Source organism: Coregonus lavaretus (genome assembly GCF_964263955.1).
Source record: "Coregonus lavaretus genome assembly, chromosome: 12".
Classification (NCBI taxonomy): domain Eukaryota; kingdom Metazoa; phylum Chordata; class Actinopteri; order Salmoniformes; family Salmonidae; genus Coregonus; species Coregonus lavaretus.
In genome coordinates this window covers 39,841,114-39,868,419 of record NC_139999.1, presented here as the reverse complement: position 1 = coordinate 39,868,419, position 27,306 = coordinate 39,841,114, and the positions used below count along the sequence as shown (strand labels likewise).

The following is a 27,306-nucleotide window of genomic DNA, read 5'->3' as shown; positions in this document are numbered from 1 at the left end:
ACTCTTCTCCCCACTAACTGCTATTGACAGGCAAAAGGAGACCAAATAAAGAAAATGGATTTACTTCAGCTTCAATCTCGTTTTTCCCCCCCAGCGGGTGTTAACCCCTATAGGTGTCCCCACTGTTTTCACACACACACACACACACACACACACACACACACACACACACACACACACACACACACACACACATTCAGTCATTCAAAGTACATAGATACAAATAAATGGAAGGAGAAGTACAATGATCATTCTTTCTTAAGCAGCTGTGCGCTTCTGAGGGCCAATGGTTGGCATATGGTGCTCGTTGGCATGTGCATGGGTGGTCAGCGATGCTGGCTGCTGATACCCATCTGAGTCTTTTTCTGTTTAACAAAATATTTATAGTGATACATTTTCTGTGTTTTAACTTCGTAGCTTTAAAACGAGCAGAGAATTATGTTAGAAACATGGATGGAGCGTGCTTTAAGAATTCATGTTTTGTATCTGGAATGCACGCGTCCAACTGTGTGTACACTGAATAATTTATCAAGCAGCCAGACTGAAGGGTTGCATCTCTATTAGCTTAATCTCTCACTTTGGTTTATTTATTTCTTCCCTCATTCTTATTCTGGAAGAGAAGGCCGCTATGCGCCCTCGCTCTCTCGGTCTCCCTCGCTCTCTTTCTGTTGCACCTGTAACATCTCATGCCCTTCTGCTTGTCCACCCCAGGGCTTTATACCTTTTACACTGGTTGTGTTAGGCTTCAATGGACACTACAGAACAAAAACATTTAGTTAACAATTCATCCGTACAGAGATATCCGTATAGGGATATCCTTTCATATCTTCTGTTTACCAAATACGAGGTGCACTACAAATTTTCACTACAAGCTTTGTGCCACGGTCACGCTTTGGCCTCGTGCCTTGTCTAGTTCCTGTTAAGCAATAGGGTAACACGAATGCTGGAGAGATTCAAGAAAGGACAATATTACATAGGTAATATTGCGTTTATGTTAGCAAGTAGACTTATCATGCAGTTATCAAATGGATTGTCATTCATTGACTCCTCTTCATCTGTTTTTTTGCTCCAGGTTGGACTCCTCATTGATTGAGTTGTTGGAGGTCTTCAGTCCCATCTCTGTGCCCGAGCGAAACAGACCCTCCACCCATCGAGGCAACCCTACCCGACGCCATCCCCCCCTCAGTGTCCCCCAACCAGCCTGTCGAGCTCTGCTCTCCCACCCTGGCCCCTACCGGACCCCCCAACAGGACCTGGAGGAGAGCCAGATACTGGAAGAGATTTTCTTCATCTGCTGAGTCGGGGGGTACGGGGGTAGTTACCCTGAGGGGAATAAAATAAAAATGTGTAATCATTTACTTGATATTCACCGTTGGCTCTTAAATCGATATCAGTGCCTTCTGTTTCTTATTTGGACATTTCAAACCAAAACAATCATGATATTGTTGATTGTACAATTGTATTTTTATAATGCAATTGTTTTTATGTTGATTCTTTTCTATATTGAATGTAAATAAAAGTATTTAAGATTTTTGTGTAGTGGTCCCCACATTTTGTGACATGGTCACCGACAAAGTAGCTAAATGCACTTTAATTCTTCTCATACATGGATTACTTATCACTTCAATGTAAATTGTACAATTCTTGTGACTCTCCTGTGTGTTCCAGTGACCACCTTGGTCACATTATCTCAGAACTGAAGGATTACAAGAACTGGGTAATATTCATTAGGGCAAATGATTTTCAACATGAAATGCAATACATTTTCTAATGTTTGCTGCCAAATGAATACGATCCTGTTCAAGGAGCTGTTAGAATATACAGTAAGTTTGAGTCATGACACAGGTGTATTCTAGACTGTGCTTTATTGGGCTAAGCTGAGACTCATCATTCATTAAAATTACAAAATAGTCCAGGGATCAGAGAATGGTGCAGTCTGGAGAGACGAGGGCGGGAGCCTAAAGCGCACTAACTAATGAGAAGCCTTCCTCATCAGACATGGAAAAGCTCTACACGCGACATTCAATTCCCCATCCCCTTCATGTGCTGAAATTGTCTTCAGAATACTTTTGAATCCATTGAAGAAGTACAATGTACTTCTAAGAACACTAGCTTGTAGGAATAAACCCTTGAAAACAGTATTGAAGGTAGACTACATGATCGGAAATTGAGTAACTGAATATTTGATGAAATAGTGCAGTTTTTGATAGGTGTTTTACCATTGATAGAACTGAACACTTGTACAACACCAGAGCTCTATAAGACATTACAAAAAATGGATATGATAATTGAGACAAAAGAAACAGAACATTTCTCTGATTAATACAGAACTCCTAACACTTCAGAATAAGGGACACGTTGTATGTGGGATTTATAAGCACTAATTAGCACTAATCAAGTCCTACATACAGTGCATTTGGAAAGTATTCAGACCTCTTCACTTTTTCCACATTTTGTTACGTTACAGCCTTATTCTAAAATTGATTAAATAAATGCTTTCCCTCACCAATCTACGCACAATGCCCCATAATGACAAAGCAAAAACAGGTTTGTAGAAATTTTTGCAAATGATAAAAAAAATAAAAAACTGAAATTCCTTATTTACATAAGTATTCAGACCCTTTGCTATGAGACTCAACATTGAGCTCAGGTGCGTCCTGTTTCCATTGATCATCCTTGAGATGCTTCTACAATTTGATTGGAGTCCACCTGTGGTAAATTCAATTGATTGGACATGATTTGGAAAGACACACACCTGTCTATATAAGGTCCCACAGTTGACAGTGCATGTCAGAGCAAAAACCAAGCCATGAGGTTGAAGGAATTGTCCATAGAGCTCCGAGACAGGATTGTGTCGAAGCACAGATCTGGGGAAGGGTACCAAAAAATGTCTGCAGCATTGAAGGTCCCCAAGAACACAGTGGCCTCCATCATTCTTAAATGCAAGAAGTTTGTAACCAACAAGACTCTTCCTAGAGCTGGCTGCCTGGCCAAACTGAGCAATTGGGGGAGAAGGGCCATGGTCAGGGAGGTGACGAAGAACCCAATGGTTACTCTGACAAAGCTCCAGAGTTCCTCTGTGGAGATGGGAGAACCTTCCAAAAGGACAACCATCTCTGTAGCACTCTACCAATCAGGCCTTTATGGTAGAGCGGCCAGACAGAAGCCACTCCTCAGTTAAAGGCACAACAGCCCACTTGGAGTTTGCCAAAAGGCACCTAAAGGAGTCTCAGACCATGAGAAACAAAATTCACTGGTCTGATGAAACCAAGATTGAACTCTTTGGCCTGAATGCCAAGTGTCACGTCTGGAGGAAACCTGGCACCATCCCTACGCTGAAGCATGGTGGTGGCAGCATCATGCTGTGGGGATGTTTTTCAGCAGCAGAGACTGGGAGACTAGTCAGGATCGAGGGAAAGATGAGCGGAGCAAAGTACAGAGAGATCCTCAGACTGGGGCGAAGGTTCACCTTCCAACAGGACAACGACCCTAAGCACACGGCCAAGACAATGCAGGAGTGGCTTCGGGACGAGTCTCAATGTCCTTGAGTGGCCCAGCCAGAGCCCGGACTTGAACCCGATCTAACATCTCTGGAGAGACCTGAAAATAGCTGTGCAGCGACGCTCCCCATCCAACCTGACAGTGCTTGAGAGGATCTGCAGAGAAGATTGGGAGAAATTCCCCAAATACAGTTGTGCCAAGCTTGTAACGTCATACCAAAGAAGACTCGAGGCTGTAATCACTGCCAAAGGTGCTACAACAAAGTACTGAGTAAAAGGACTGAATACTTATGTAAATGTGATATTTCGGTTTTAAATTTTAATACATTTGCTAAAATTTCTAAAAACCTGTTCTTGCTTTGTCATTATGGGGTATTGTGTGTAGATTGATGGAAAAATCCAATTTAATCAATTTTAGAATAAGGCTGTAACGTAATAAAATGTGGAAAAAGTCAAGGGGTCTGAATACTTTCCGAATGCACTGTAAGCAGCAATGTTTAACAAGAGAGGACATTCCTCTGTCATGGATAGACATATTTTAACAACCTTAGCCTACTAAGGAGAAGTGGTAAACTACATAATAAGCTAATGTTAAACCCTTATTTTGAAATGTTTACAAGAGCTTAGATGGTCAACAACACAGCAGTTATGAAACAGAATGACAAAACAGCAATGGTGCATTCAAATTGTTGAACACATTCACAGCTAACAAGGTTTTTATTCTATTGTGGAAAGGTTTCATTTGTATTATTTTAATTTTGAAACAATAAATTGTCATGTTATTGTCAGTAGGCTGCCACATTTAGCTGAATTCTGAATTTGTATGTAAAAGTTTACAAATATACCGCAATTTGAATGCACTTCAAAGCTTTAATCATCTAGAAAGATTGAACAGTTGAGGTGCATTTATAATATTAAGTATAGGGAAGGGAAATGTAAAACAGTTCAGCAAACAGCAGCATAACGTGTTAAAATAACAGTAGAGCTCTGATATTGAATAAAACAGCATCATACATAAAAAAAGAACAACAGAAAAACCTCTGAGATTACTTAACAAAACAAACTAGCCAAATATGAGCATAATCTCTGTTTCTCAAAGAACTGTTGGAGTCGTGATCCTGTAGACAATAAGTGGTCAACAATGTACCACAATGTAGGCCTATACATGAATAGAAAAAAATATTTGGTCACATACCAACTCATAGAAAAATAATGCCATGAAATCATGCATTTCGTTTGTAAACAGAAGTAATAAATAAATAAATAAATACATAAATTAAAGAAACCCCAAATACTTGTATAAAAAGGCCAATGCATGTCTATGCTCTAATTGAGTTCAATGCTCTCCCTGACTGTTTTCTGGTTAAATGCCTAGGTCAGGTCATACAGTTGTACCATATTCCTATGGACTCTTTTTTTAAAAACCTGGTTTCATTGAATATTATATGTTTTCGTTCATCTTTTTGAAGTATTTAAAGTTTCATTTTTATTCAGTCCTTGTAGATAGAAGTAAAAGTCCTATAAAATATGCAAACCTATGTACAGAGGAAAACAGAGCAACAAAAACATTTACAGTATATTCATCGGTTTATGTATATATTTATATATATTTATATTCAAACTTCTGCTCTGTTTCTCAATGTTTTTGAACCACTATGTTTTTTCTCAATTTATATGTAAACAGTTGCAGCTGAAAGTTAGAGCGTGTGAAAGAGGTGCTCAATTCCAGTCATTCCCCTCCCTCTGCCTACATTCACTCGATTGGAAAGCATTGGGATAGGTGTAAGAAATGCGCTAATAGCTCTATAGCCTATTTGAAAGGCTAAGGGAGTTTCCACCATATTGCTGACACCTATCCAGTACTCTCAGGCCTTGGAATGCAGGTTAATGTAGGCAGAGAGAGGGGCGCAAGCAGGGAAATAAGACTAAACACAGAACAAAATGGAGAGTGAGGGATGAATTTCATTGGGAAAGTGTGACTGAGAGCGTGATTGGGAGAGGGTGAGCTGAGTGAAAGGTGGTATGGGGAGAAGTGAGAGAAGTTAAGTGGACTTTGAGCGGTTCTGGACCAGTTCTAACCGCCATTTTTGTATACAGGGCGCCCTGTGGATGGCGCAACATCAATTGCTGTGCACTCCGGGAAAGCTCTGGTTGTCCCGCTTCACATACTGCTCTCCGCTCTCATCTGAGATGCAGTATGTGAAATCTGACACCTGATTTGCATAGGGAGTGACACGTCACATTTTCTGGCCTATCCAGACAAAGGATCGATATCCTCTGGCTGTGAAACTCGCAGCTCCACTTACAATATGGTATATGAAACAGGAGAGCCTAGCGATTGCAGCAAAAGCATAATCATCTCGCTGTGATATTCTCAGATTTAGAGCTCCCAACATGAACATATATAAAATAATTTTGTAGAATTGAAACAAGACCACTTTGTCTTGGTCACAGATGGACGAAATCACGTTGTGCTTAAAGCTGAAGTTGTAACGAGTTAGCAGGCATTTGAATGGCGTTCAGAGGACACTGGGCAGAAAATTGTCGTCAGTTATATGAAATGGTGCCAATTTTGTAGTCACTAAGTATGATCATATTTATTTTACAGCTATAAGAAAGGTGAAATATTATAGTAAGTCATTTATAATTTGATTGCTACTATATTTAGAAGCATTTCAAGCCATATTCCCCCACTTTTGTTGAATAGGAAACATATCCTATATGATTTTACATATTTCTAACATATTTGCACTGTGTACTTGAGCTTGTGTCCTCAAAAGTGACTACACCTCAGCAATGTATAACTATTTTTACCAGAAAGGTGAGATTTGTATCTTTCTGGCAGAATAAGCATTACTATGTATTGTTTATGGCCCTCTCATGATAAATAATTACTTTTGAGTATGTCTATTTAGGCGGAAATATACATTTTGACATTACATTTAACTGGTTTGGGGAGACACATTGAAGTGACTTAGGAGCCGAATCCTAACTTGAGATACGCATAACTTTGAATTTCAAGTAAATCATAAATTGGTTGATGTCAATGGTAAATTTGTACAAAAATTATAGTAACCGATCTCAAGATAGGGTTGACCCTTGATAAATAATGGGGAGAGGCTTGACAAACCCAGAGAAAGGAGGAGGTGTCAAGGAGAGTGTTAATGACATATTTAGGCCTGTTTGCATTGGGGTAGACAGGGTGAGACAGACCTTGTAGCAGGGATGTAATTGAGGCTAAATGCAAGTAAACACAGTTTTGATATGACGCATAGCACATAGAAATAGAATGAATAGAATGGTCTTGGAACCTCAAACCCTGGAAATTTGACTGGTAAACTCATGGGTACATTCACAATGGCTGCCTGGTATTGTGATGCAATCATTTTCCATAGTAATGTAGATTGTTCATTCAAATGATGTTAACTGATGTGGCTCATGCAATGGAATGTATATTTTGTAATGTCAGTTGAGTGTAATCAACAAATCACAACATATTTTAGCACATATTTTATTCCGGCTTTGCTGCTAGGTCAAAAATATACAGGTTAAGACAACATCGTCACAAATCTGGGACCAGCGCTGTTGCTAACTACCAGCGCCATTGCTAATTAGCATAGCTGGTCCCATTGTTGCAAAGAGTTATGGGATATTAGAATCCCATCTTAACCTTTGTCATCTTCAACCTAGCTTTGCTCCTATGGGACACTCGCAATGGCCACCAGTCCACCCATCATGCCGTCATTGACTTGAATGGGAATGTCCGTTCTATTCATTATATTTCTATAGCATAGCAGCTATGCACCTAGTGCACTAAATTAGCACTGTTAGCATTGACGTGGGGAACAGCCTGGCGGTCTCGACCAGTGTTCAGTGTTTACCCACCTTTTATTTAACACTACATCCCTGTCTGTTAGTAAAGGTTGGACGCAGGCACTAGGGGAATGGTGTAGTGAGGAACAGTTAGAGAGAGCTCCATACAACAATAGCTGAATTGGCGCTGGCTGTATACATTAAAAAACACTTCCTGGTTCCTTTGTGTTCAGTAGACAAACCACTTCTCTAGGTCTGCAATGTGTTCACATCATGAAACTTCACCTATAAGTTAACCATACAATACCATACAATACGCAATGTCAGGCGTAATAACCTCAACGTTATCATTGATTTAATTTAGACCAAACCCAATGGAACCAAGCCTCAAGGGTTCTTATACTCGCACAGCATTTCCAAGTGCTCCCTTTAGTTAGTACCTGTACTAGCAGAGTATCTAATGCCCACTTTCTTATAAAGTGTAATGACAAATACACGTCACAATGAGTCTGTGACTGTCAGAGTACTTGATGCTAATTTCCATGTGTGAGAGGACCATGATGAACCATCTGAACGATTTGTTAGCTTTGACATGCTTTACTGCTAAAGCTCTCTATGGAGATGTTAAATGACATGACAGATGCGACTGCAGTTTTGACATCATCGTAGCGCGTTGGCTGCTTGCAGTAATGTTTTGAAAGCACAGTGCTTGATGGCAGATTCTGCAGGTGACAAGGCACACCTTGTGTTGACAGCCCATACGCTACATGCACTTACTTACTGAATGCAATTAAGAGAGAGAAAGGGTAATGGTATTCATCCATTTTGGTTCAAATTTCAAAGAGAACATTGTTTTTACGTGTTAAGTCTGTGTAGAGTGTACTGTGAAGCTGAAAATATATGTTTGGGATCAAGTCAAAGATCTTTGTCCTACCTCTAAAATTAATTTAGCCTGATTCTCTTTAAGCCTGCTACTGAGAAGTGGCTTTTTTGCGTTTTCAAATGGTATGTACACGTACATACAGTGTATGTGAATCTTCACACATATATTTATATATGTGTGTATCAGCATATATAGTTTATCAGAGAGAGGAATGCCTGCAGTTTTGGGAGATGCCAGATTTGCGCCTCTTCCCAAGCAGAGCAGTTTTTCAAACTCCAGCTAAAATCGACAAAATAAATTACAGCTCATAATAGTCAATAGCTGTTCTATATACAGACACACATAAAATATGTGCATATACTGTAAATACATATATTAGTTTGATTAATATCTATTTATCCATATATACTGTATATATGTATATATATGAATACATTAGCTTGAATGCGTGTTATACATATACATATATATGTACTGCAAATATAAACAAGTTCATATATTTCAAACATTTTTGATGTTCTTTTAACTATGAGGTTAGGATGTCAAGTTAGAAAAGGTAAGGCTGCAGTATGGAACAACCCTTCCCATGCACTCTCCATCCCATCCCCCAAGAGAAAATAAGAAGAGAGAGAGAAAAAAAAAACATTTTCAATAGTTAATTGTAAACTAGCGAAGTGAGCGACCCCATTGGTCATCTGAAATAGTGTTGACTGTTTTCAAAAAGCATAACAGCAATATATATGTATGTATATATACATATATTGTATATATTCTAAATGTACACAACTTTTAAATGCAACTCTTTAATCGATTAACAAAGATTAAAAGAGATGCAGTGGTCCGAGTATATTAATAGAGCTACAAGTCCTCAGCAATAAAAATGTTTGGTCTTTTGGTCCCTAAAACAACTAAGGAATGACAGGTAAGACTCCCTGGAGACCGTTGCTATGGCTCTCCTTGGCAACGGTATCCCCTGGAAACGGACAGGCACTCCAAGCTAAAGATGGCCATCCCGAATCAAAGTGAGTTTGGGTCATGAAATATCGCATTCCCTACAAAGTTCTCTCCTCCTAGTCCTGTAAAAGTGTTCTTTCAAAAGTTATTTCCCCATACCCTAACACCTTTACATAGAGATCTCCTATGGCATTCCCCCATAAAGTATTTTTTAAAAGTTTGTTTAGTTCTTGGAACTCTTGGCATCCATACTTCCTCCATCTCTGTTCCGTGTTTTTTTTTTTTTTCTTCTTTTATAATACTTCCCTTGTAGTCTTGTAAGGTATCTGTCATTCAGGCAGGTTTAGGGAGAGAGAAAGAGAAGAGGGGAGGCGATAAAGAGAGTAAGAGTCCTGGAGCTACCCAGGCTTGCATGAGTTCTCTCTGAGGTCCAAAAGGTACATCCAACAGAGATGTCCATTACTTGGTCATTTATTTGTTCGTGTTCAGCCCAGTATCTGATCCAGTTTCATACCAGCCTCAAAGAATTCCTGTGTCCCGGTGGTCTTTCAGTTCAATTACGTTGTTCATGTAATCAACATGTGTTCCAGCTCAATAAAAACCTGGAAAAGTAAGAATATGGTCCTTTATTCATTGCTAACAATAAAATCACATTGCTCTATTTGCCCTAGCAAAACATATTTTCACATAGTCAAATAAAACATATTCTTTGAAGAATCTCAAATCTCAAATATATTTTGATTTCTTTAACACCTTTTTGGTTACTACATGATTCCATTTGTGTTATTTCATAGTTTTGATGTCTTCACTATTATTCTACAATGTAGAAAATAGTAAAAAATAAAGAAAAACCCTGGAATGAGTAGGTGTGTCCAAACTTTTGACTAGTACTGTATATATATATATATATACATACAGAATATATATATATATAAAAATATATATATATATGTATGTGTTAAACATTCTACAGTATTTGATAAATTAAATAATTTAGGGGTCTAAATGCGGGCGACTCCTCTCACCTGTGTTGCCCTGTGTGCAGCGACTGCCATATCCCCCAGGGCAGGGGTGGCTGATAGGGGGAAGGGCTAGTAGGGGCGGTTGGCGTCCTTCGGCCTCTTGAGCTGCACCTTGAGTCTCTTCATGCCGATCTGAAAGCCGTTCATTGACTGGATGGCAGCATGGGCACTACCTGGGTTATCGAAACTCACAAACCCTGGGGGATGGGCCGCACAAAGAGAGAGAGAGAAAGAGAGATGGAGAGAGAGAAAAATGGAGAGGAAGATGGAAATATCGAGGGAGAGAGAGAGGGGACGGAGTTAGGTAAGTACCAGACCAAAGAAAGGACAGTATGAGTGACAGTTGGAGTTTTATGAAAGGATAGCGTGAGATGGAAGGAAAGAAGGAAAACGAGATACAGGCAAGGGTAAGGATGAGGGGAGGGATCAGAGAAAAGTTATTTCAGATTTCAAGTCGGTGACAGACAGTTCAACATGATTCTTACATTTTCCCACATTTGCAACACACAAAGAATACACTAACTTCCAATGAATACTTCATCATACTGTTATCTATGTAGCACATTTCCAGCCATAGCCATTCAGTTTATCTCAGTTTACAACACTTCAAAAACACATGTGGTAACACTTCACTTCAATTGCAGTTCTCTTATAATATTGTCGCGTGGACATCTTAACATATAATGCATGTTAAAGTTACTGTACATTAGACACAGTTTGACACAACATCAAATGCCCACATCAACAACAAGCCTAACGACACGCAATAGAAACACAACACTAGGTCATTCAAATCAAAGGTAGAAACCATAGAATTAGAACATACAGAACAGACATCACTCGTCAAAACGACACTTAAATATTTGTCGGACATATTTCCGCCTCTCAATTACCAAAATAACATCACCTCTAATTGCAAGAATAAATACCAATTTAATTCTGCCTCTGTTAAAAGGCCCATGTAAATTATACCCAATTTTACTATGTTGATTCCGGATATTGTAAATCTATGGTAGAGACTACTTCTCAATGAAAGATATTAACTAGTCCTGTCATGGGTATCACCATAGAGGGAGTGTTTATGGGATAACACTTTACTAGAACTCTGCATCATATAGCTGTCATAAGCCTGTCATTAGTATATAACATCTGTTATAAGCAGTCATGATACGTCCGTTTATGCTGCAATACATTCCTGGTAGCTTTCAGTGATATGCCAATTAACCATTGCAGGTAACACTTCCTATGGATACCCTCTTCATAATGCATTATAATGCATTATGCATATCTCATAAGGTTTATATATATGCTTATAAGGCATTATGAAGAGGGTATTCATAAGAAGTGTTACAACCATGCTTATTTCTCAGCTAGCTGATGTACTAGTCTAAATTATTAGAGCCATGTCATGTATCATATTGTAGCAACCTTAAAGGGTAGGAAGCATGAGTTTTTACTCACCAAAGTAACAACACAGTGTTGTTCAAAGACTTAGTAATTTAGTTGTATTCACGATCTGGTTACCTATAACTACAAACATGGTAACGTTTTGGATTTTTTACTTTTTTACCATTTGGTAACTTATTTTCAGATATCTTCTAAACTACCCACAAGCACTATTTCTCAACATCATATGGAGAATCTACTCTGCGTTAGCTAGCTCAAGCTGGCTAACATTAGCCACTAGCCATGCAGACTGAGTGTTGGCAGTGGTGAGCTACAATCCACCAATCACAAGGAGGTGTGATGTAAACAACCAATCAGATTCCCCACACGTGGAGGATGCCGTTTTTCGTGAAGTAGGCTACCAGAGTTTTTCAACTTTGGTTTAGTACTAGTGCGCTACAGTAGCTGACTGATGATGCTGTTGTGAACATTTCCATCTGCCTGGAGCCTTCCTCAGATCGCCGTCCTAATCTTGACTCTTCCCCTCATCTCCTGTGCCCAATGCCGCCTCTGGATTATTGCCTCTGGAATTTATCTACTTTGGATTTACCTCACTATATCACCATTGGATTAGCTGACTCTCCCTCGGCCGATGAAACGACCTCTCCTTCTGAAGCACCTCTCTCCTTGACTCTTCTTTGGTTGCTAACTCAGCCATCAATCTGTAAGTCTCCGCTCTCTTTACTTTATATCTGCTGTCTTTTTTGTTTTTGTGTTCTGTGGGTTCCTGCCTGTGCTAGACTAGTTGGTGTTGTTCTCTGGCTTACTACTCAGGAATGTCGACCGTGGTGGTTGGCTAGCTAGGCTAGTTAGCTGGCTAAAATAACTAACTTTAGCTGGCTGGCTGGCTTGCTTGCTGGCTAAAATAACTGCATATACCGGTAACATTATTTGATAACTGGTTAGATGGGGTTATGTATTTCCAAAACCTTGGTTTACTTTAATGTAGCTGTGAGCTTGGTGTTGATAGCAACTGGCTGACTCATGCATTGCTAATGTAAAGTTACCAGGCTGATAAGGCTAACGTTAGCGGGCTAGTAGGGCTAATGTTAGCAGGCTAATTGGCTAGCAACCTTGCAAGCTGATTTGTAGCACTTTATTCATAAAGTATTTGGTTGTAAGATGGCTGAAATGTAATTGAAGTCATGTGTTCAAACAATTTGGTTTAATTTGAAGTTATTTCTGTTGGAGTTTCCATAATAGGGAATAGGCTGGCTTGCCGGGTCCTCCATATTACGCCACACCACGCAAAAACATTTTCCAGAATGACTTAGGTATCTTAGGAATTCTGATTGGTTTTATGTAGCTAATAACTCGAAAAATAGAAAAGTTAGGTGTAACTTTGCATTGGGACTTTTGATGTGTATACTAATGCAAATCCATTTGTTTCATGTGCTTAAGTTTATGCTACCTACCCTTTGGTTCAGACCTCTTGGCGCAATAGTTAAGCTGTTGATTTGACAGCCGCTGGACCCAGGTCGGGGCTACCCCCCGAATTCGCTACAATATGTTGTCATAACCTGACATAAACCATTATGACAACTTATAACATCTGCTCTGTCATACTATTGAGAGTGAGGACCACTTTATGATGCAGAGTTACAGGTGTTAACCACCCCTAAATGCATTGCATTTATCTGTAAGAGAAGACCCGCAAGACACATTCACAAGCAACTCCGGAATTTACAATTTCTCTTTTCAATGTTTTCGAAAAAGGTTGCGGCTGCAGTAAAGAAAGTCATTAGTGAAAGAATAATAATAATAATAATAATAATCTTTACAGGTGTTTTATCGTTTTTACCCACCAAAGCATTTACTTTGGTTTGTCGCCCGATCCACAAACACTTTGGAGGAGATGACATTACCGAAAGGCAGGAACATCTGCATCAGCTCGCCATCCCCAAACTCCTGAGGGAGGTGGTAGATGAACAGGTTACAGCCCTCCGGCCCTGCACACAGAGAGAGAAGGAAGGGGGGATGGGGAGAGAAGGGGAGGGGAAGGGTGGAATAGGGGATGGAGAGAGGAGGGGAGGGGAAGGGTGGGATGGGGGTAGAGAAAGGAGTGGAAGAGAGAGAGGGTTGGGAGGGCATGGGGAGAGAGAAGAGAGAGGGGTAGGAGGAGAGGGTGGGGGTAGAGAGAGAGCAAGAGAGAGAGGAAAGGGGTGGGATGGAGGAAGAAGAGGGGGACAGGTTGGGACAGAGAGAATGGGGGGGAGAGAGAATGGGGGGGAGAATGTGTGTGTGGGGAGGTGATAGCAAAGGAGTGATAGAGTTGGTGGTATAGAGGGAAGGCAAGGGAGAAATAAAAGGAAGGGAGAGAGAAATGGAACAGAATAGCAACATGATGATGCAACTGAACTGATACACAACATCTGAGATCAGAAAGACTATGTAGAACAATTTCTGATCTCAGATGATGTCTGTTTCTCAAATGGCAATCCATTCCCTATAAAGTGCACTACTTTTGACCAGGGCCTATAGGGCTCTGGTCAAAAGTCGTGCACTATAAAGGGAATACGGTGCCAGTTGGGATTCAACCATAATGCCCATATGTTTCATCTACACTCCACAGGGGGGAGCCAGAGTCCCAAGCCAGAGTCATCCAACACACAGGTCAATGAGTTCTCCCTCCACACGGGCTGATTCTAGCAAGTCTACGGGTGTGCTTCTCTGTCTCACTTGTTTTCTCTGGCTTTCTTCCAAGGCAAAACTAACTGTTAAATGCACTGGGTGGCTGTCCTATCGCCTCTGAATACAGAACACTGTCTGTTTCCAGACGATTCTACATGTTGAATCACCACCAGCAGGTGATCTACTGCAGACGGCCGACATTCAGGTGATGGTATTTCCTTTCCTTGTGTCCTTTCCTAGGTGATGACTGCTCTTCACATCAGTGTGGGTGAAGGAAAGAACACAAGGAAAGGAAGCTATTGAGGTGCAACTCTCATGTAAAATTGAGGCAGACTGCATGGAAATGCAGGTATTTCAGGCAATACTTATTAACGCACTATGAACGACTGGTCATTTGCTAGCAGTGTACGAGCCTGGAGACAAGCAAAACATACCAGTCACTTTAACACTGAATTTTATCAGATTGGTAAAGGCCAGGGCTGGCGTATGTGTGTGTGCTCCTCACCTTCTCTCTGTTGTTGTGGGATGATGGGAGGAGGCTGGGGAAAGGCCTGGCTGATCTGGCCATATGCAGCAGGGTAGGCTGCTAAGACACATACACAAGCAGATCAGATAACACTCAACGGCTGGAGAGTGCGCGCGCACACACAGCTACACTCACTCTCACACACTCACGCTATGCACAGAAATATGTACACACACACCAATTGATTAGATAAGAGGCTCAGACACCTACATATGACATTATACACACACACACACACTCACACACACACACACACACACATACCATGTGAGACTGACAGACCTGCATACTGCTGGACTCCTGTGTAAGCCTGCTGTAAGTGGTCTGCTGCAGTGGGACTCTGAGCTGTTGAGTCGGAGAGAAGAGAGGAAGAGAGCGAGGAAGAGAGAGAGGAAGAGAGAGAGGAAGAGAGAGAGGCGGTGGAGAAAGAGAGAAATAGAGAGAAAGGACGAGAAGAGTAGGAAAAAACAGTAAGGATGGGAAGAGGCAATAAAATAGGAGGGAAATAGACAGAGAGGGAGATATAAAGTGGTTAGAGAGAGACTAAGAAAACTAGCAAGTCACATGCTGTGTATGAACGTGGCAACTTCTCCTGTCTCTCACCATATCCCCTCGAACAACTGAGCAAAAAGGACGCAGTCTGAGACTGGCTACATTTCTACACACACACCAGTTTTAATGACCAGATTGAGCACTGAAGCACACCAAGAATAATGTAGATCCACCATCTCCACACAAAACTCCTGGCTTTCCTCACCCAAAACCACAGGCATTACAGCACATCCCTGTGTGGTGCACATTTGTGGACCAAATAACATTACAGATACAGTACACAGAGAATTGGAAACATTACAGCTAAATAATAACCAACACCAATACCATGCTACTACACACACCACACACTCACCACAACCAAGTTGTCACACACACACATGCATGTAAACACACCCACATTTCCGCCATGAAACACCACACATAAACACACATGCACACACACACACACACACACACACACACACACACACACACACACACACACACACACACACACACACACACACACACACAATCATTATAAAGCACACATGCGCAAACACATTCACACACAACATACCACACTACCATCATCACCAAAACCATATGACCACACCGACCATGTAACACTAAGACTAAACAGGATCATTCTGATAGAAAGAATGGGGGAAGGGTGGGCAGAATGGGTACCATTCTGATATAAAGAAAGGGGGGAGGACGGGGAAAATGGGTACCTTCAGAGAGAGAAGAGAGGAAGCAGCCACCCTGAACCCCAAAACAACTTCGATGAGCCAAGCTGTTTTTTTCAGAGTCCTCTCTAAAAACCACCTCCTGCAACACTGGAAAGAGATTGGAGAAAGAAGCATTTCCTCCCCTCTTCACAAACCCAAGGAAGTCGACACACATACTGGCTAACATTGGAACATGACACAAGTGCATACTATACATAAGCAACCTTTATAGTTTATAACCTTTTATAAACAGCGTTCTTACCATTCATAACACAGCTGTTTGTTTCATTGTCATTTTGCAAGACCCGTCGACTACACAAACCAGTTTTTCTATAGAGCCAGCCCTCCTGACAAGAATCCAACATCAAGCCCCTCTGAAAGGATGGGAAATGTTTGGAGCAAAATGGACCTCCTGCACAAATTACCCTCAGTCACAGATTTGCACCAAAGCCACATCATCTTTACACGTAAGTAGTTACAATGGCCTTTGGGGTTTATTAGAACTTACCTGGTGTTCTACCCAGACTCATATTTATCTGTGTTACGTTAAATGTGTAAAATGGGGTAATATGTGTAACATATATGATATACTGTAGTATCTGGATCTACCAGAATACCACCCTGCATCCCACTGATGGCTTGCTTCTGAAGCTAAGCAGGGTTGGTCTTGGTCGGTCCCTGGATGGGAGACCAGATGCTGCTGGAAGTGGTGTTGGAGGGCCAGTAGGAGGCACTCTTTCCTCTGATCTAAATTAAGCAGAATAATATATGCCCCAGGGCAGTGACTGGGGACATTGCCCTGTGTAGGGTGCTGTCTTTCGGATGGGACGTTAAACAGGTGTCCTGACTCTGTGGTCACTAACAATCCCATGGCACTTGTTATAGGGGTGTTAACCCTGATGTCCTGGCTAAATTCCCAATCTGACCATCATGGCCACCTAATCATCCCTTGCTTCCAATTGGCTCATTCATCCCCCTGTAACTATTCCCCAAGTTGTTGCTGTACATGAGCATGTGTTCTCAGTCAACTTAATTGGTAAAATATTAAAACAATTCTATCTGTATACTGTATGTAGATAGTTGATTGTACTCTGCATGCCTTATGGCGAGTGTGTTTCACGCAGGCATTGTAGTGAGTGTTATATCGTCTCTACAGTGAGGTGGGAAAGTATTTGATCCCCTGCTGATTTTGTACGTTTGCCCACTGACAAAGAAATGATCAGTCTATAATTTTAATGGTAGGTTTATTTGAACAATGAGCGACAGAATAACAACAAAAAAATCCAGAAAAACGCACGTCAAAAATGTTATCAATTGATTTGCATTTTAATGAGGGAAATAAGTATTTGACCCCCTCTCAATCAGAAAGATTTCTGGCTCCCAGGTGTCTTTTATACAGGTAACACTCTTAAAGGGAGTGCTCCTAATCTCAGCGTATTACCTGTATAAAAGACACCTGTCCACAGAAGCAATCAATCAATCAGATTCCAAACTCTCCACCATGGCCAAGACCAAAGAGCTCTCCAAGGATGTCAGGGACAAGATTGTAGACCTACGCAAGGCTGGAATGGGCTACAAGACCATCGCCAAGCAGCTTGGTGAGAAGGTGACAACGGTTGGTGCGATTATTCGCAAATGGAAGAAACACAAAAGAACTGTCAATCTCCCTCAGCCTGGGGCTCCATGCAAGATCTCACCTCGTGGAGTTGCAATGATCATGAGAACGGTGAGGAATCAGCCCAGAACTACACGGGAGGATCTTGTCAATGATCTCAAGGCAGCTGGGACCATAGTCACCAAGAAAACAATTGGTAACACACTACGCCGTGAAGGACTGAAATCCTGTAGCGCCCGCAAGGTCCCCCTGCTCAAGAAAGCACATATACAGTGGGGAGAACAAGTATTTGATACACTGGCGATTTTGCAGGTTTTCCTACTTACAAAGCATGTAGAGGTCTGTAATTTTTATCAAAGGTACACTTCAACTGTGAGAGACGGAATCTAAAACAAAAATCCAGAAAATCACATTGTATGATTTTTAAGTAATTAATTTGCATTTTATTGCATGACATAAGTATTTGAACACCTAACAACCAGTAAGAATTCCGGCTCTCACAGACCTGTTAGTTTTTCTTTAAGAAGCCCTCCTGTTCTCCACTCATTACCTGTATTAACTGCACCTGTTTGAACTCGTTACCTGTATAAAAGACACCTGTCCACACACTCAATCAAACAGACTCCAACCTCTCCACAATGGCCAAGACCAGAGAGCTGTGTAAGGACATCAGGGATACAATTGTAGACCTGCACAAGGCTGGGATGGGCTACAGGACAATAGGCAAGCAGCTTGGTTTAGAAGGCAACAACTGTTGGCGCAATTATTAGAAAATGGAAGAAGTTCAAGATGACGGTCAATCACCCTCAGTCTGGGGCTCCATGCAAGATCTCACCTCGTGGGGCATCAATGATCATGAGGAAGGTGAGGGATCAGCCCAGAACTACACGGCAGGACCTGGTCAATGACCTGAAGAGAGCTGGGACCACAGTCTCAAAGAAAACCATTAGTAACACAGTACGCCGTCATGGATTAAAATCCTGCAGCGCACGCAAGGTCCCCCTGCTCAAGCCAGCGCATGTCCAGGCCCGTCTGAGTAAGCTCAGTAAGAGCGTTGAAGATGGGTCGTGGCTGGGTCTTCCAGCATGACAACGACCCGAAACACACAGCCAGGGCAACTAAGGAGTGGCTCGGTAAGAAAGATCTCAAGGTCCTGGAGTGGCCTAGCCAGTCTCCAGACCTGAACCCACAAGAAAATCTTTGGAGGGAGCAGAAAGTCCGTATTGCCCAGCGACAGCCCCAAAAACCTGAAGGATCTGGAGAAGGTCTGTATGGAGGACTGGGCCAAAATCCCTGCTGCAGTGTGTGCAAACCTGGTCAAGACCTACAGGAAACATATGATCTCTGTAATTGCAAACAAAGGTTTCTGTACCAAATATTAAGTTCTGCTTTTCTGATGTATCAAATACTTATGTCATGCAATAAAATGCAAATTAATTACTTAAAAATCATACAATGTGATTTTCTGGATTTTTGTTTTAGATTCCGTCTCTCACAGTTGAAGTGTACCTATGATAAACATTACAGACCTCTACATGCTTTGTAAGTAGGAAAACCTGCAAAATCGGCAGTGTATCAAATACTTGTTCTCCCCACTGTACATGCCCGTCTGAAGTTTGCCAATGAACATTTGAATGATTCAGAGGAGAACTGTGTGAAAGTGTTGTGGTCAGATGAGACCAAAATTGAGCTCTTTGGCATGCTGCCTATGACCCCAAGAACACCATCCCCACCGTCAAACATGGAGGTGGAAACATTATGCTTTGGGGGTGTTTTTCTGCTAAGGGGACAGGACAACTTCACCGCATCAAAGGGACGATGGACGGGGCCATGTACCGTCAAATCTTGGGTGAGAACTTCTTTCCCTCAGCCAGGGCATTGAAAATGGGTCGTGGATGGGTATTCCAGCATGACAATGACCCAAAACACACGGCCAAGGCAACAAAGGAGTGGCTCAAGAAGAAGCACATTAAGGTCCTGGAGTGGCCTAGCCAGTCTCCAGACCTTAATCCCATAGAAAATCTGTGGAGGGAGCTGAAGGTTCGAGTTGCCAAACGTCAGGCTCGAAACCTTAATGACTTGGAGAAGATCTGCAAAGAGGAGTGGGACAAAATCCCTCCTGAGATGTGTGCAAACCTGGTGGCCAACTACAAGAAACGTCTGACCTCTGTGATTGCCAACAAGGGTTTTGCCACCAAGTACTAAGTAATGTTTTGCAGAGGGGTCAAACACTTATTTCCCTCATTAAAATGCTAATCAATTTATAACATTTTTGACATGTGTTTTTCTGGATTTTGTTGTTGTTATTCTGTCTCTCACTGTTCAAATAAACCTACCATTAAAATTATAGACTGATCATTTCTTTGTCAGTGGGCAAACGTACAAAATCAGCAGGGGAACAAATACTTTTTTTTCACTCACTGTATATATCCTAAAGCAAGTGTGTGTCCTCCGCACTGTGTTGTGCTGAATCCTGAGCCGACTAGGTGAACAATCTGCCGATGTGCCCTTGAGCAAGGCACGTAACCCTAATTGCTCTGGATAATAGTGTCTTCCAAATGACTAAACTTTTTATGTGGTTGTGGGGGGCTCACCAGGATAGGGGTGTATCCCGTTGGTGTACACAGCTTCGGCAGGGGGCTGCCCGTTGGCCTGAGGGGGGGGCATTCCATTGAAACCATTCACACTGATGGGCGAGGGGATACTGGTCACTGTGGGGCCGCCGATACCAGGGGGGGTACTGCCACCTGGCAGATAGAGATTAAAAAAGAGCGAGAGATGAGCAAGTGACATTGTCAGTTGTCAGGCCAGTTAACTGACAGAGTTTGGTCTGACAACTGACCACTGAGGGCGTTTTTTACTGACAACTAAGGGAGATTTATCTTACAACTAAGTCCCCGCTGCTGATAATGTCCTAATATGGTTGTCTTACATGTGGAGAAGTTGAACCCTTGACCGCTGGCCTCACCTGAGGTGGGTGTCATGTGCCCCCCTGGGAGTCCGTTGATGGTGGCCATGTGCTGCATTTGTGCGGCGGCGAAGGCTGCCATGGGGCTGAGGTAGCCCCCCTGACCGACTGACGCCATCAACGCTGCCTGCTGCTGCTGCACCTGCATGGGGAGAGAGGGAGGGAGGGGAAGGGAGGGAGATATGGGGAGAGAGGGAGGGAAGGAGAGTGAGAAAGAGAGTGTGACTTTATTTAGTCAAGTTTAGTCTGCACTGTTTTTGTGCGTCAGCTTATACTCTATGCGTACTTGCATGTGTGTGTGTATGTCCTACCTGTGCGTAGGCCCCGTAGGCCCCAAACTGCAGGGCCATGGGGTTGAAGATGCCCATCTGACCAGCCATCTGCTGCATGCGCCGGATGGTGCGCTCCTTATCCGTGTCGGCAAACTTCACCACCAGACTTGAGGACGCACCCTGCCACACACACGCAGGTACGCACACACACACACGCACGCACGCACACCCACCCACACACACACACACACACACACACACACACACACACACACACACACACACACACACACACACACACACACACACACACACACACACACACACACACACACACACACACACACACACACAGAGAGAGCAGAGGAGTACATGTGTTAACACATACAAACATACACTACCAAGGACACACACTAGCTGATACACTCACCATATTGAATACTGAACTCACAGGCATTGTCTGGCTGCCGTGTAGTGCACTGATAGCTGCCTGAGCTTCAGCGTGAGAGGAATACTTTACAAACGCACAACCTGAGAGAGAGAGAAGCATAGAGAGAGAGACGCAGAGAGAGAGAGAAGCAGAGGGGGAGAGAGAAACAGAGAGAGGAAAACAGAGAGAGATACAGAAAATTTAGTCAGACAGTCTGTCACTATCCACATCATTCAAACCCCCTTCCATAAGGGGTTGACTGATAAAGCCTAACAATAATTATTTCACTTACAGTATGAGCCTCACTACCACTGAAGCGTTACTATCGATGAAACTCAGTGATGAATCTGAATGATCAAGCTCAGCGATTATTGGGCGTCCCCCATCGTTCCCATTCAACTCACTGACAGAGTTCACTGATGAGGCTTACTGATGAATGTGAATGATAAAGTGTACAGTATTCTTTGGGCTTAGTTGCAATAAAGCATATTGATTAGTGTAAGCCTGCTGATGAACAAAATGAAGTAAAGCAATGAAGCGTCACTGACCAACCTAATGAGGTTTACCACTGAAGCCTGGCAATGAAGCGTACTGATGAAGGGTGTAGGGTGAAGTTGCCCCTAGACGCTGGTCTTGGGTCAGTTTAGCATTTTCTTGGTGCATTGGTACCGCTTGCCGTGTGGTAACAGAGAGAACAGTCTATGACTTGGGTGGCTGGAGTCGTATAAAATGTTTAGGGCCTTCCTCTGACACTGCCTGGTATAGAGGTCCTGGATGGCAGGGAGCTTGGCCCCAGTGATGTACTGGGCCAAACGCAGTAAAGTCTGTAGCACCTTGCGGTTGGATGCCAAGGAGTTGCCATACCAAGTGGTGATGCAGCCAGTAAAGATGCTCTCAGTGGTGCAGCTGTATAACTTTTTGAGGATTTGAGGGCCCATGCCAAATCTTTTCAGCCTCCTGAGGGGGAAGAGGCATTGTCGTGTCCTCTTCACAACTGTGTTAGTGTGTGTGGAGCATGATAGATCCTTAGTAGGAAGGAAGGAACTTAAAGCTCTCGACCCGCTCCACTACAGCCCCGTTGATGTGAATGGGGGTGTGCTCGGCCCTCTGTTTCCTGTAGTCCACAATCAGCTCCTTTGTCTTGCTGAAATTGAGGGAGAGGTTGTTGTCCTGGCACCAAACTGCTAGGTCTCTGATCTCCCCCTATAGTATCATCGTCGTCTGTGATCAGGCCTGCCACCGTCATGTCGTCAGCAAACTTAATGATGGTGTTGCAGTCATGCGTGGCAATGCAGTCGTGGGTGAACAGGGAGTACAGGAAGGGACTAAGCATACACCCCTGAGGGGCCCCCGTGTTGAAGGGAGGTGTTCAGTCCCAGGGTCCTTAGCTTAGTGATGAGCTTGGAGGGCACAATGGTGTTGAACACTGAGCTGTAGTCAATGAACAACATTCTCACATACAGTGAGGAAAAAAAGTATTTGATCCCCTGCTGATTTTGTACGTTTGCCCACTGACAAAGACATGATCAGTCTATAATTTTAATGGTAGGTTTATTTGAACAGTGAGAGACAGAATAACAACAAAAAAATCCAGAAAAACGCATGTCAAAAATGTTATAAATTGATTTGCATTTTAATGAGGGAAATACGTATTTGACCCCTCTGCAAAACATGACTTAGTACTTGGTGGCAAAACCCTTGTTGGCAATCACAGAGGTCAGACGTTTCTTGTAGTTGGCCACCAGGTTTGCACACATCTCAGGAGGGATTTTGTCCCACTCCTCTTTGCAAATCTTCTCCAAGTCATTAAGGTTTCGAGGCTGACGTTTTGCAACTCGAACCTTCAGCTCCCTCCACAGATTTTCTATGGGATTAAGGTCTGGAGACTGGCTAGGCCACTCCAGGACCTTAATGTGCTTCTTCTTGAGCCACTCCTTTGTTGCCTGTCCCCTTAGCAGAAAAACACCCCCAAAGCATAATGTTTCCACCTCCATGTTTGATGGTGGGGAGGGTGTTCTTGGGGTCATAGGCAGCATTCCTCCTCCTTCAAACACGGCGAGTTGAGTTGATGCCAAATTTTGGTCTCATCTGACCACAACACTTTCACCCTGTTCTCCTCTGAATCATTCAGATGTTCATTGGCAAACTTCAGACGGGCCTGTATATGTGCTTTCTTGAGCAGGGGGACCTTGCGGGCGCTGCAGGATTTCAGTCCTTCATGGCGTAGTGTGTAACCAATTGTTTTCTTGGTGACTATGGTCCCAGCTGCCTTGAGATCATTGACAAGATCCTCCTGTGTAGTTCTGGGCTGATTCCTCACCGCTCTCATGATCATTGCAACTCCACGAGGTGAGATCTTGCATGGAGCCCCAGGCCGAGGGAGATTGACAGTTCTTTTGTGTTTCTTCCATTTGTGAATAATCGTACCAACTGTTGTCACCTTCTCACCAAGCTGCTTGGCGATGGTCTTGTAGCCCATTCCAGCCTTGTGTAGGTCTACAATCTTGTCCCTGACATCCTTGGAGAGCTCTTTGGTCTTGGCCATGGTGGAGAGTTTGGAATCTGATTGATTGCTTCTGTGGACAGGTGTCTTTTATACAGGTAACAAACTGAGATTAGGAGCACTCCCTTTAAGAGTGTGCGCCTAATCTCAGCTCGTTACCTGCATAAAAGACACCTGGGAGCCAGAAATCTTTCTGATTGAGAGGGGGTCAAATACTTATTTCCCTCATTAAAATGCAAATCAATTTATAACATTTTTGACATGCGTGTTTCTGGATTTTTTTGTTGTTATTCTGTCTCTCACTGTTCAAATAAACCTACCATTAAAATTATAGACTGATCATTTCTTTGTCAGTGGGCAAACGTACAAAATCAGCAGGGGATCAAATACTTGATTCCCTCACTGTAGGTGTCCATCTTGTCGAGGTGGGAGAGGGCAGTGTGGAGTGCAATAGAGATTGCGTCATCTGTGGATCTGTTGGGTCGGTATTTGAATTGGAGTGGGTCCAGGGTGTCTGGGATGATGGTGTTGATGTGAGTCATGACCAGCCTTTCAAAGCATTTCATGGATACAGATCTGAGTGCCACGGGCAATAGTTATTTAAAAAGGTTACCTTGGCGTTTTTTGGCACAGGGACTATGGTGGTCTGCTTGAAACATGTAGGTATTGAATGTTAACCTGTTTAAAGGCCTTACTCACATCGGCTACGGAGCGTGATCACACAGTTGTCCAGAACAGCTGGTGCTCTCATGCACGGTTCAGTGTTCCTTGCCTTGAAGCGAGCATAGAAGGCATTTAGCTCGTCTGGTAGGCACGGGTCACTGGGCAGCTCGCAGCTTGGTTTCCCTTTGTAATCCATGATAATTTGCAAACCCTGTCAGATCCGACGAGCGTCAGAGCCGGCGTAGTAGGATACGATCTTAGTCCTGTATTGATGCTTTGCCTGTTTGATGGCTCATCGGAGGTCGTAGCGGGATTTCTTATAAGCGTCCAGATTAGTGTCCCGCTCCTTGAAAGCGGCAACTCTAGCCTTTAGCTCAGTGCGGATGTTGCCTGTAATCCATGGCTTCTGGTTGGGATATGTATGTACGGTCACTGTGGGGACGATGTCGTCGATGCGCTTATAAATGAGGCTGGTGACTGATGTGGTAAACTCCTCAATGCCATCGGATGAATCCCGGAACATATTTCATTCTGTGCTAGCAAAACAATCCTGTAGCTTAGCATCTGCTTCATCAGACCACTTCCGTATTGAGCGCATCACTGGTACTTCCTGTTTGAGTTTTTGCTTGTAAGCAGGAATCAGGAGGATAGAGTTATGATCAGATTTGCCAAATGTAGAGTGAGGGAGAGCTTTGTATGTGTTTCGGTGTGTGAAGTATAGGTGATTTAGAGTTTTGTCTCCTCTAGTTGCACAGGTGACATGCTGGTAGAAATGACGTAAGATGGATTTCAGTTTCTCTGCATTAAAATCACCAGCCACTAGGAGCAACGCCTCTGGATGAGAATTTTCTTGTTTGCTTATGACCCTATAGAGCTCGTTAAGTGCGGTCTTAGTGCCAGCATTGGTTTGTGGTGGTAAATAGACAGCTACGAAAAATATAGATGAAAATTATCTTGTTAAATAGTATGGTCTACAGCTTTTATTTTTGTATTTATTTTACCTTTATTTAACTAGGCAAGTCAGTTAAGAACAAATTCTTATTTACAATGACGGCCTACACCGGCCAAAGCCGGACGACGCTGGGTCAATTGTGCGCCGCCCTATGGGACTCCCAATCACAGCCGGTTGTGATACAGCCTGGAATCGAACCAGGGGGTCTGTAGTGACGCCTCAAGCACTGAGATGCAGTGCCTTAGACCGCTGCACCACTCGGGAGCTTATCATGAGGTATTCTAACTCAGGCGAGCAGAACCTCGAGATTTCCTTAATATTAGAGATTGGAGGCACAAACCTCCCCCCTTGAGCTTACCCGAGGCTGCCGTTCGATTTTGACGATGCATAGAAAAAACAGCTAGGTATACACTGAGTGTATAAAAACATTAGGAACACCTGTTCTTTCCATGACATAGACTGACCAGGTGAATCCAGGTGAAAGCTATGATCCCTTACTTCAATCAGTGTAGATTAAGGGGAGGAGACAGGTTAAAGAAGGATTTTAAAGCCTTGAGACAATTGAGACATGGATTGTGTATGTGTACCATTCAGAGGGTGAATGAGCAAGACAAAATATTGAAGTGCCTTTGAACGGGGTATGGTAGTAGGTGCCAGGGTCACCGGTTTAAGTGTGTCAAAAACTGCAACGCTGCAGGGTTTTTCACGCTCAACAGTTTTCCGTGTGTATCAAGAATGTTCCACCACCCAAAGGACATCCAGCCAACACAAACTTGGGAAGCATTGGAGTCAACATGGGCCAGCATCCCTGTGGCATGCTTTCCACACCTTGTAGAGTCCATGCCCGACGAATTGAGGCTGTTCTGAGGGCAAAAGGGGGTGCAACTCAATATTAGGAAGGTGTTCCACATTTTTTCTACACTCAGTGGATATTATCCATGTCGTTTTTCACCCATGACTCAGAGAAACTTAGGATATTACAGTTCTTCAGGTCCCGTTGATAGGTTAGTCTCAAACAGAGCTTGTCCAGTTTGTTCTCCGTCTCTTCCTTTTCCGAGTCTCTGGGATTAGGGCCTTGTCCGGGGTGAGCAGTATGTCCTGGGCTGCCGACTCACTAAGGTAGAAATCTTCATCCAAATTGAGGTTAGTGATTGCTGTTCTGATGTCCAGAAGCTCTTTTCGGTCATAGGAAACGATGGAGGAACATTATGTACAAAAAATGTTAAGATCATGCAAAAATAACACTAAATACTAAATAGCAGAATTCGTCAGGAGCCTGTAAAACGGCAAATATCCATTGCAACGCCATTCTTTCAGGGAGGGGAATCTGATCCTAGATCTGTACCTAGGGGAAACTTCACCCTGGAGCCTGATGAAAAGTATGGTGAAGCTTCCTAAAAGGTCACTCATAGCCAGGCATAGGCTAAATGCCATCTAAGATAAATGCCGGAAATTAAAGCAAGCTAAAGTGTGATGGTAGAATATAATGCATCTGGCTCTTGTTAAGTCAAGGTGACAATGATTTAATTGCTTCAGTCCCAACTCAAATAAATACAAATTAATAAATAATGCTATGGTGTGATGATGAACATTACAAAGCTGTTGTGGTGGAACCACAGACACTGACCTTTGCTGTTTCCATCTGGACCTCTAAGGATGGTGCACTCTTCAATGCTGCCAAACGACTCAAAGAGACGTCGCACATCATCTTCGGACTGCTGCTTGTTGAGCATTCCCACAAATAGTTTTCTGTCTTCTGAAACAAAGAGGAACTGGTCATGAACAGGTATGTGTGTGCGCACATGTGTGTGAATGTGTGTGTGCACGCTTGTGACGTGAGTGTGTGTGTGTGTCTGTGAATGT

The 27,306-nt window shown here is 42.8% G+C and overlaps 2 protein-coding genes across 2 annotated transcripts in view; one reads left to right on the top strand and one right to left on the bottom strand.

Annotated features, from left to right (window-relative positions):
- The window catches only part of LOC311138636 (protein hinderin-like), a 36,268-nt gene extending 34,736 nt beyond the window's left edge, over window positions 1-1,532 (top strand). The window contains exon 11 of the mRNA XM_084173409.1: window positions 1,073-1,532. Within this exon, the coding sequence (XP_084029535.1) occupies window positions 1,073-1,298 (226 nt within the window). The 3' untranslated portion in view covers window positions 1,299-1,532. The remainder of the gene's footprint in view (window positions 1-1,072) is intronic.
- A 7,878-nt stretch (window positions 1,533-9,410) lies between these two features.
- The window catches only part of LOC311138644 (CUGBP Elav-like family member 4), a 105,905-nt gene continuing 88,009 nt past the window's right edge, over window positions 9,411-27,306 (bottom strand). The window contains exons 4-14 of the mRNA XM_084173421.1: window positions 27,071-27,199; window positions 21,326-21,426; window positions 20,935-21,075; window positions 20,624-20,765; window positions 20,250-20,402; window positions 16,044-16,148; window positions 15,058-15,120; window positions 14,755-14,835; window positions 13,484-13,567; window positions 10,176-10,369; window positions 9,411-9,752 (exon numbers count right to left, since the gene is read on the bottom strand). Of these exons, the coding sequence (XP_084029547.1) occupies window positions 10,242-10,369; window positions 13,484-13,567; window positions 14,755-14,835; window positions 15,058-15,120; window positions 16,044-16,148; window positions 20,250-20,402; window positions 20,624-20,765; window positions 20,935-21,075; window positions 21,326-21,426; window positions 27,071-27,199 (1,127 nt within the window). The 3' untranslated portion in view covers window positions 9,411-9,752; window positions 10,176-10,241. The remainder of the gene's footprint in view (window positions 9,753-10,175; window positions 10,370-13,483; window positions 13,568-14,754; window positions 14,836-15,057; window positions 15,121-16,043; window positions 16,149-20,249; window positions 20,403-20,623; window positions 20,766-20,934; window positions 21,076-21,325; window positions 21,427-27,070; window positions 27,200-27,306) is intronic.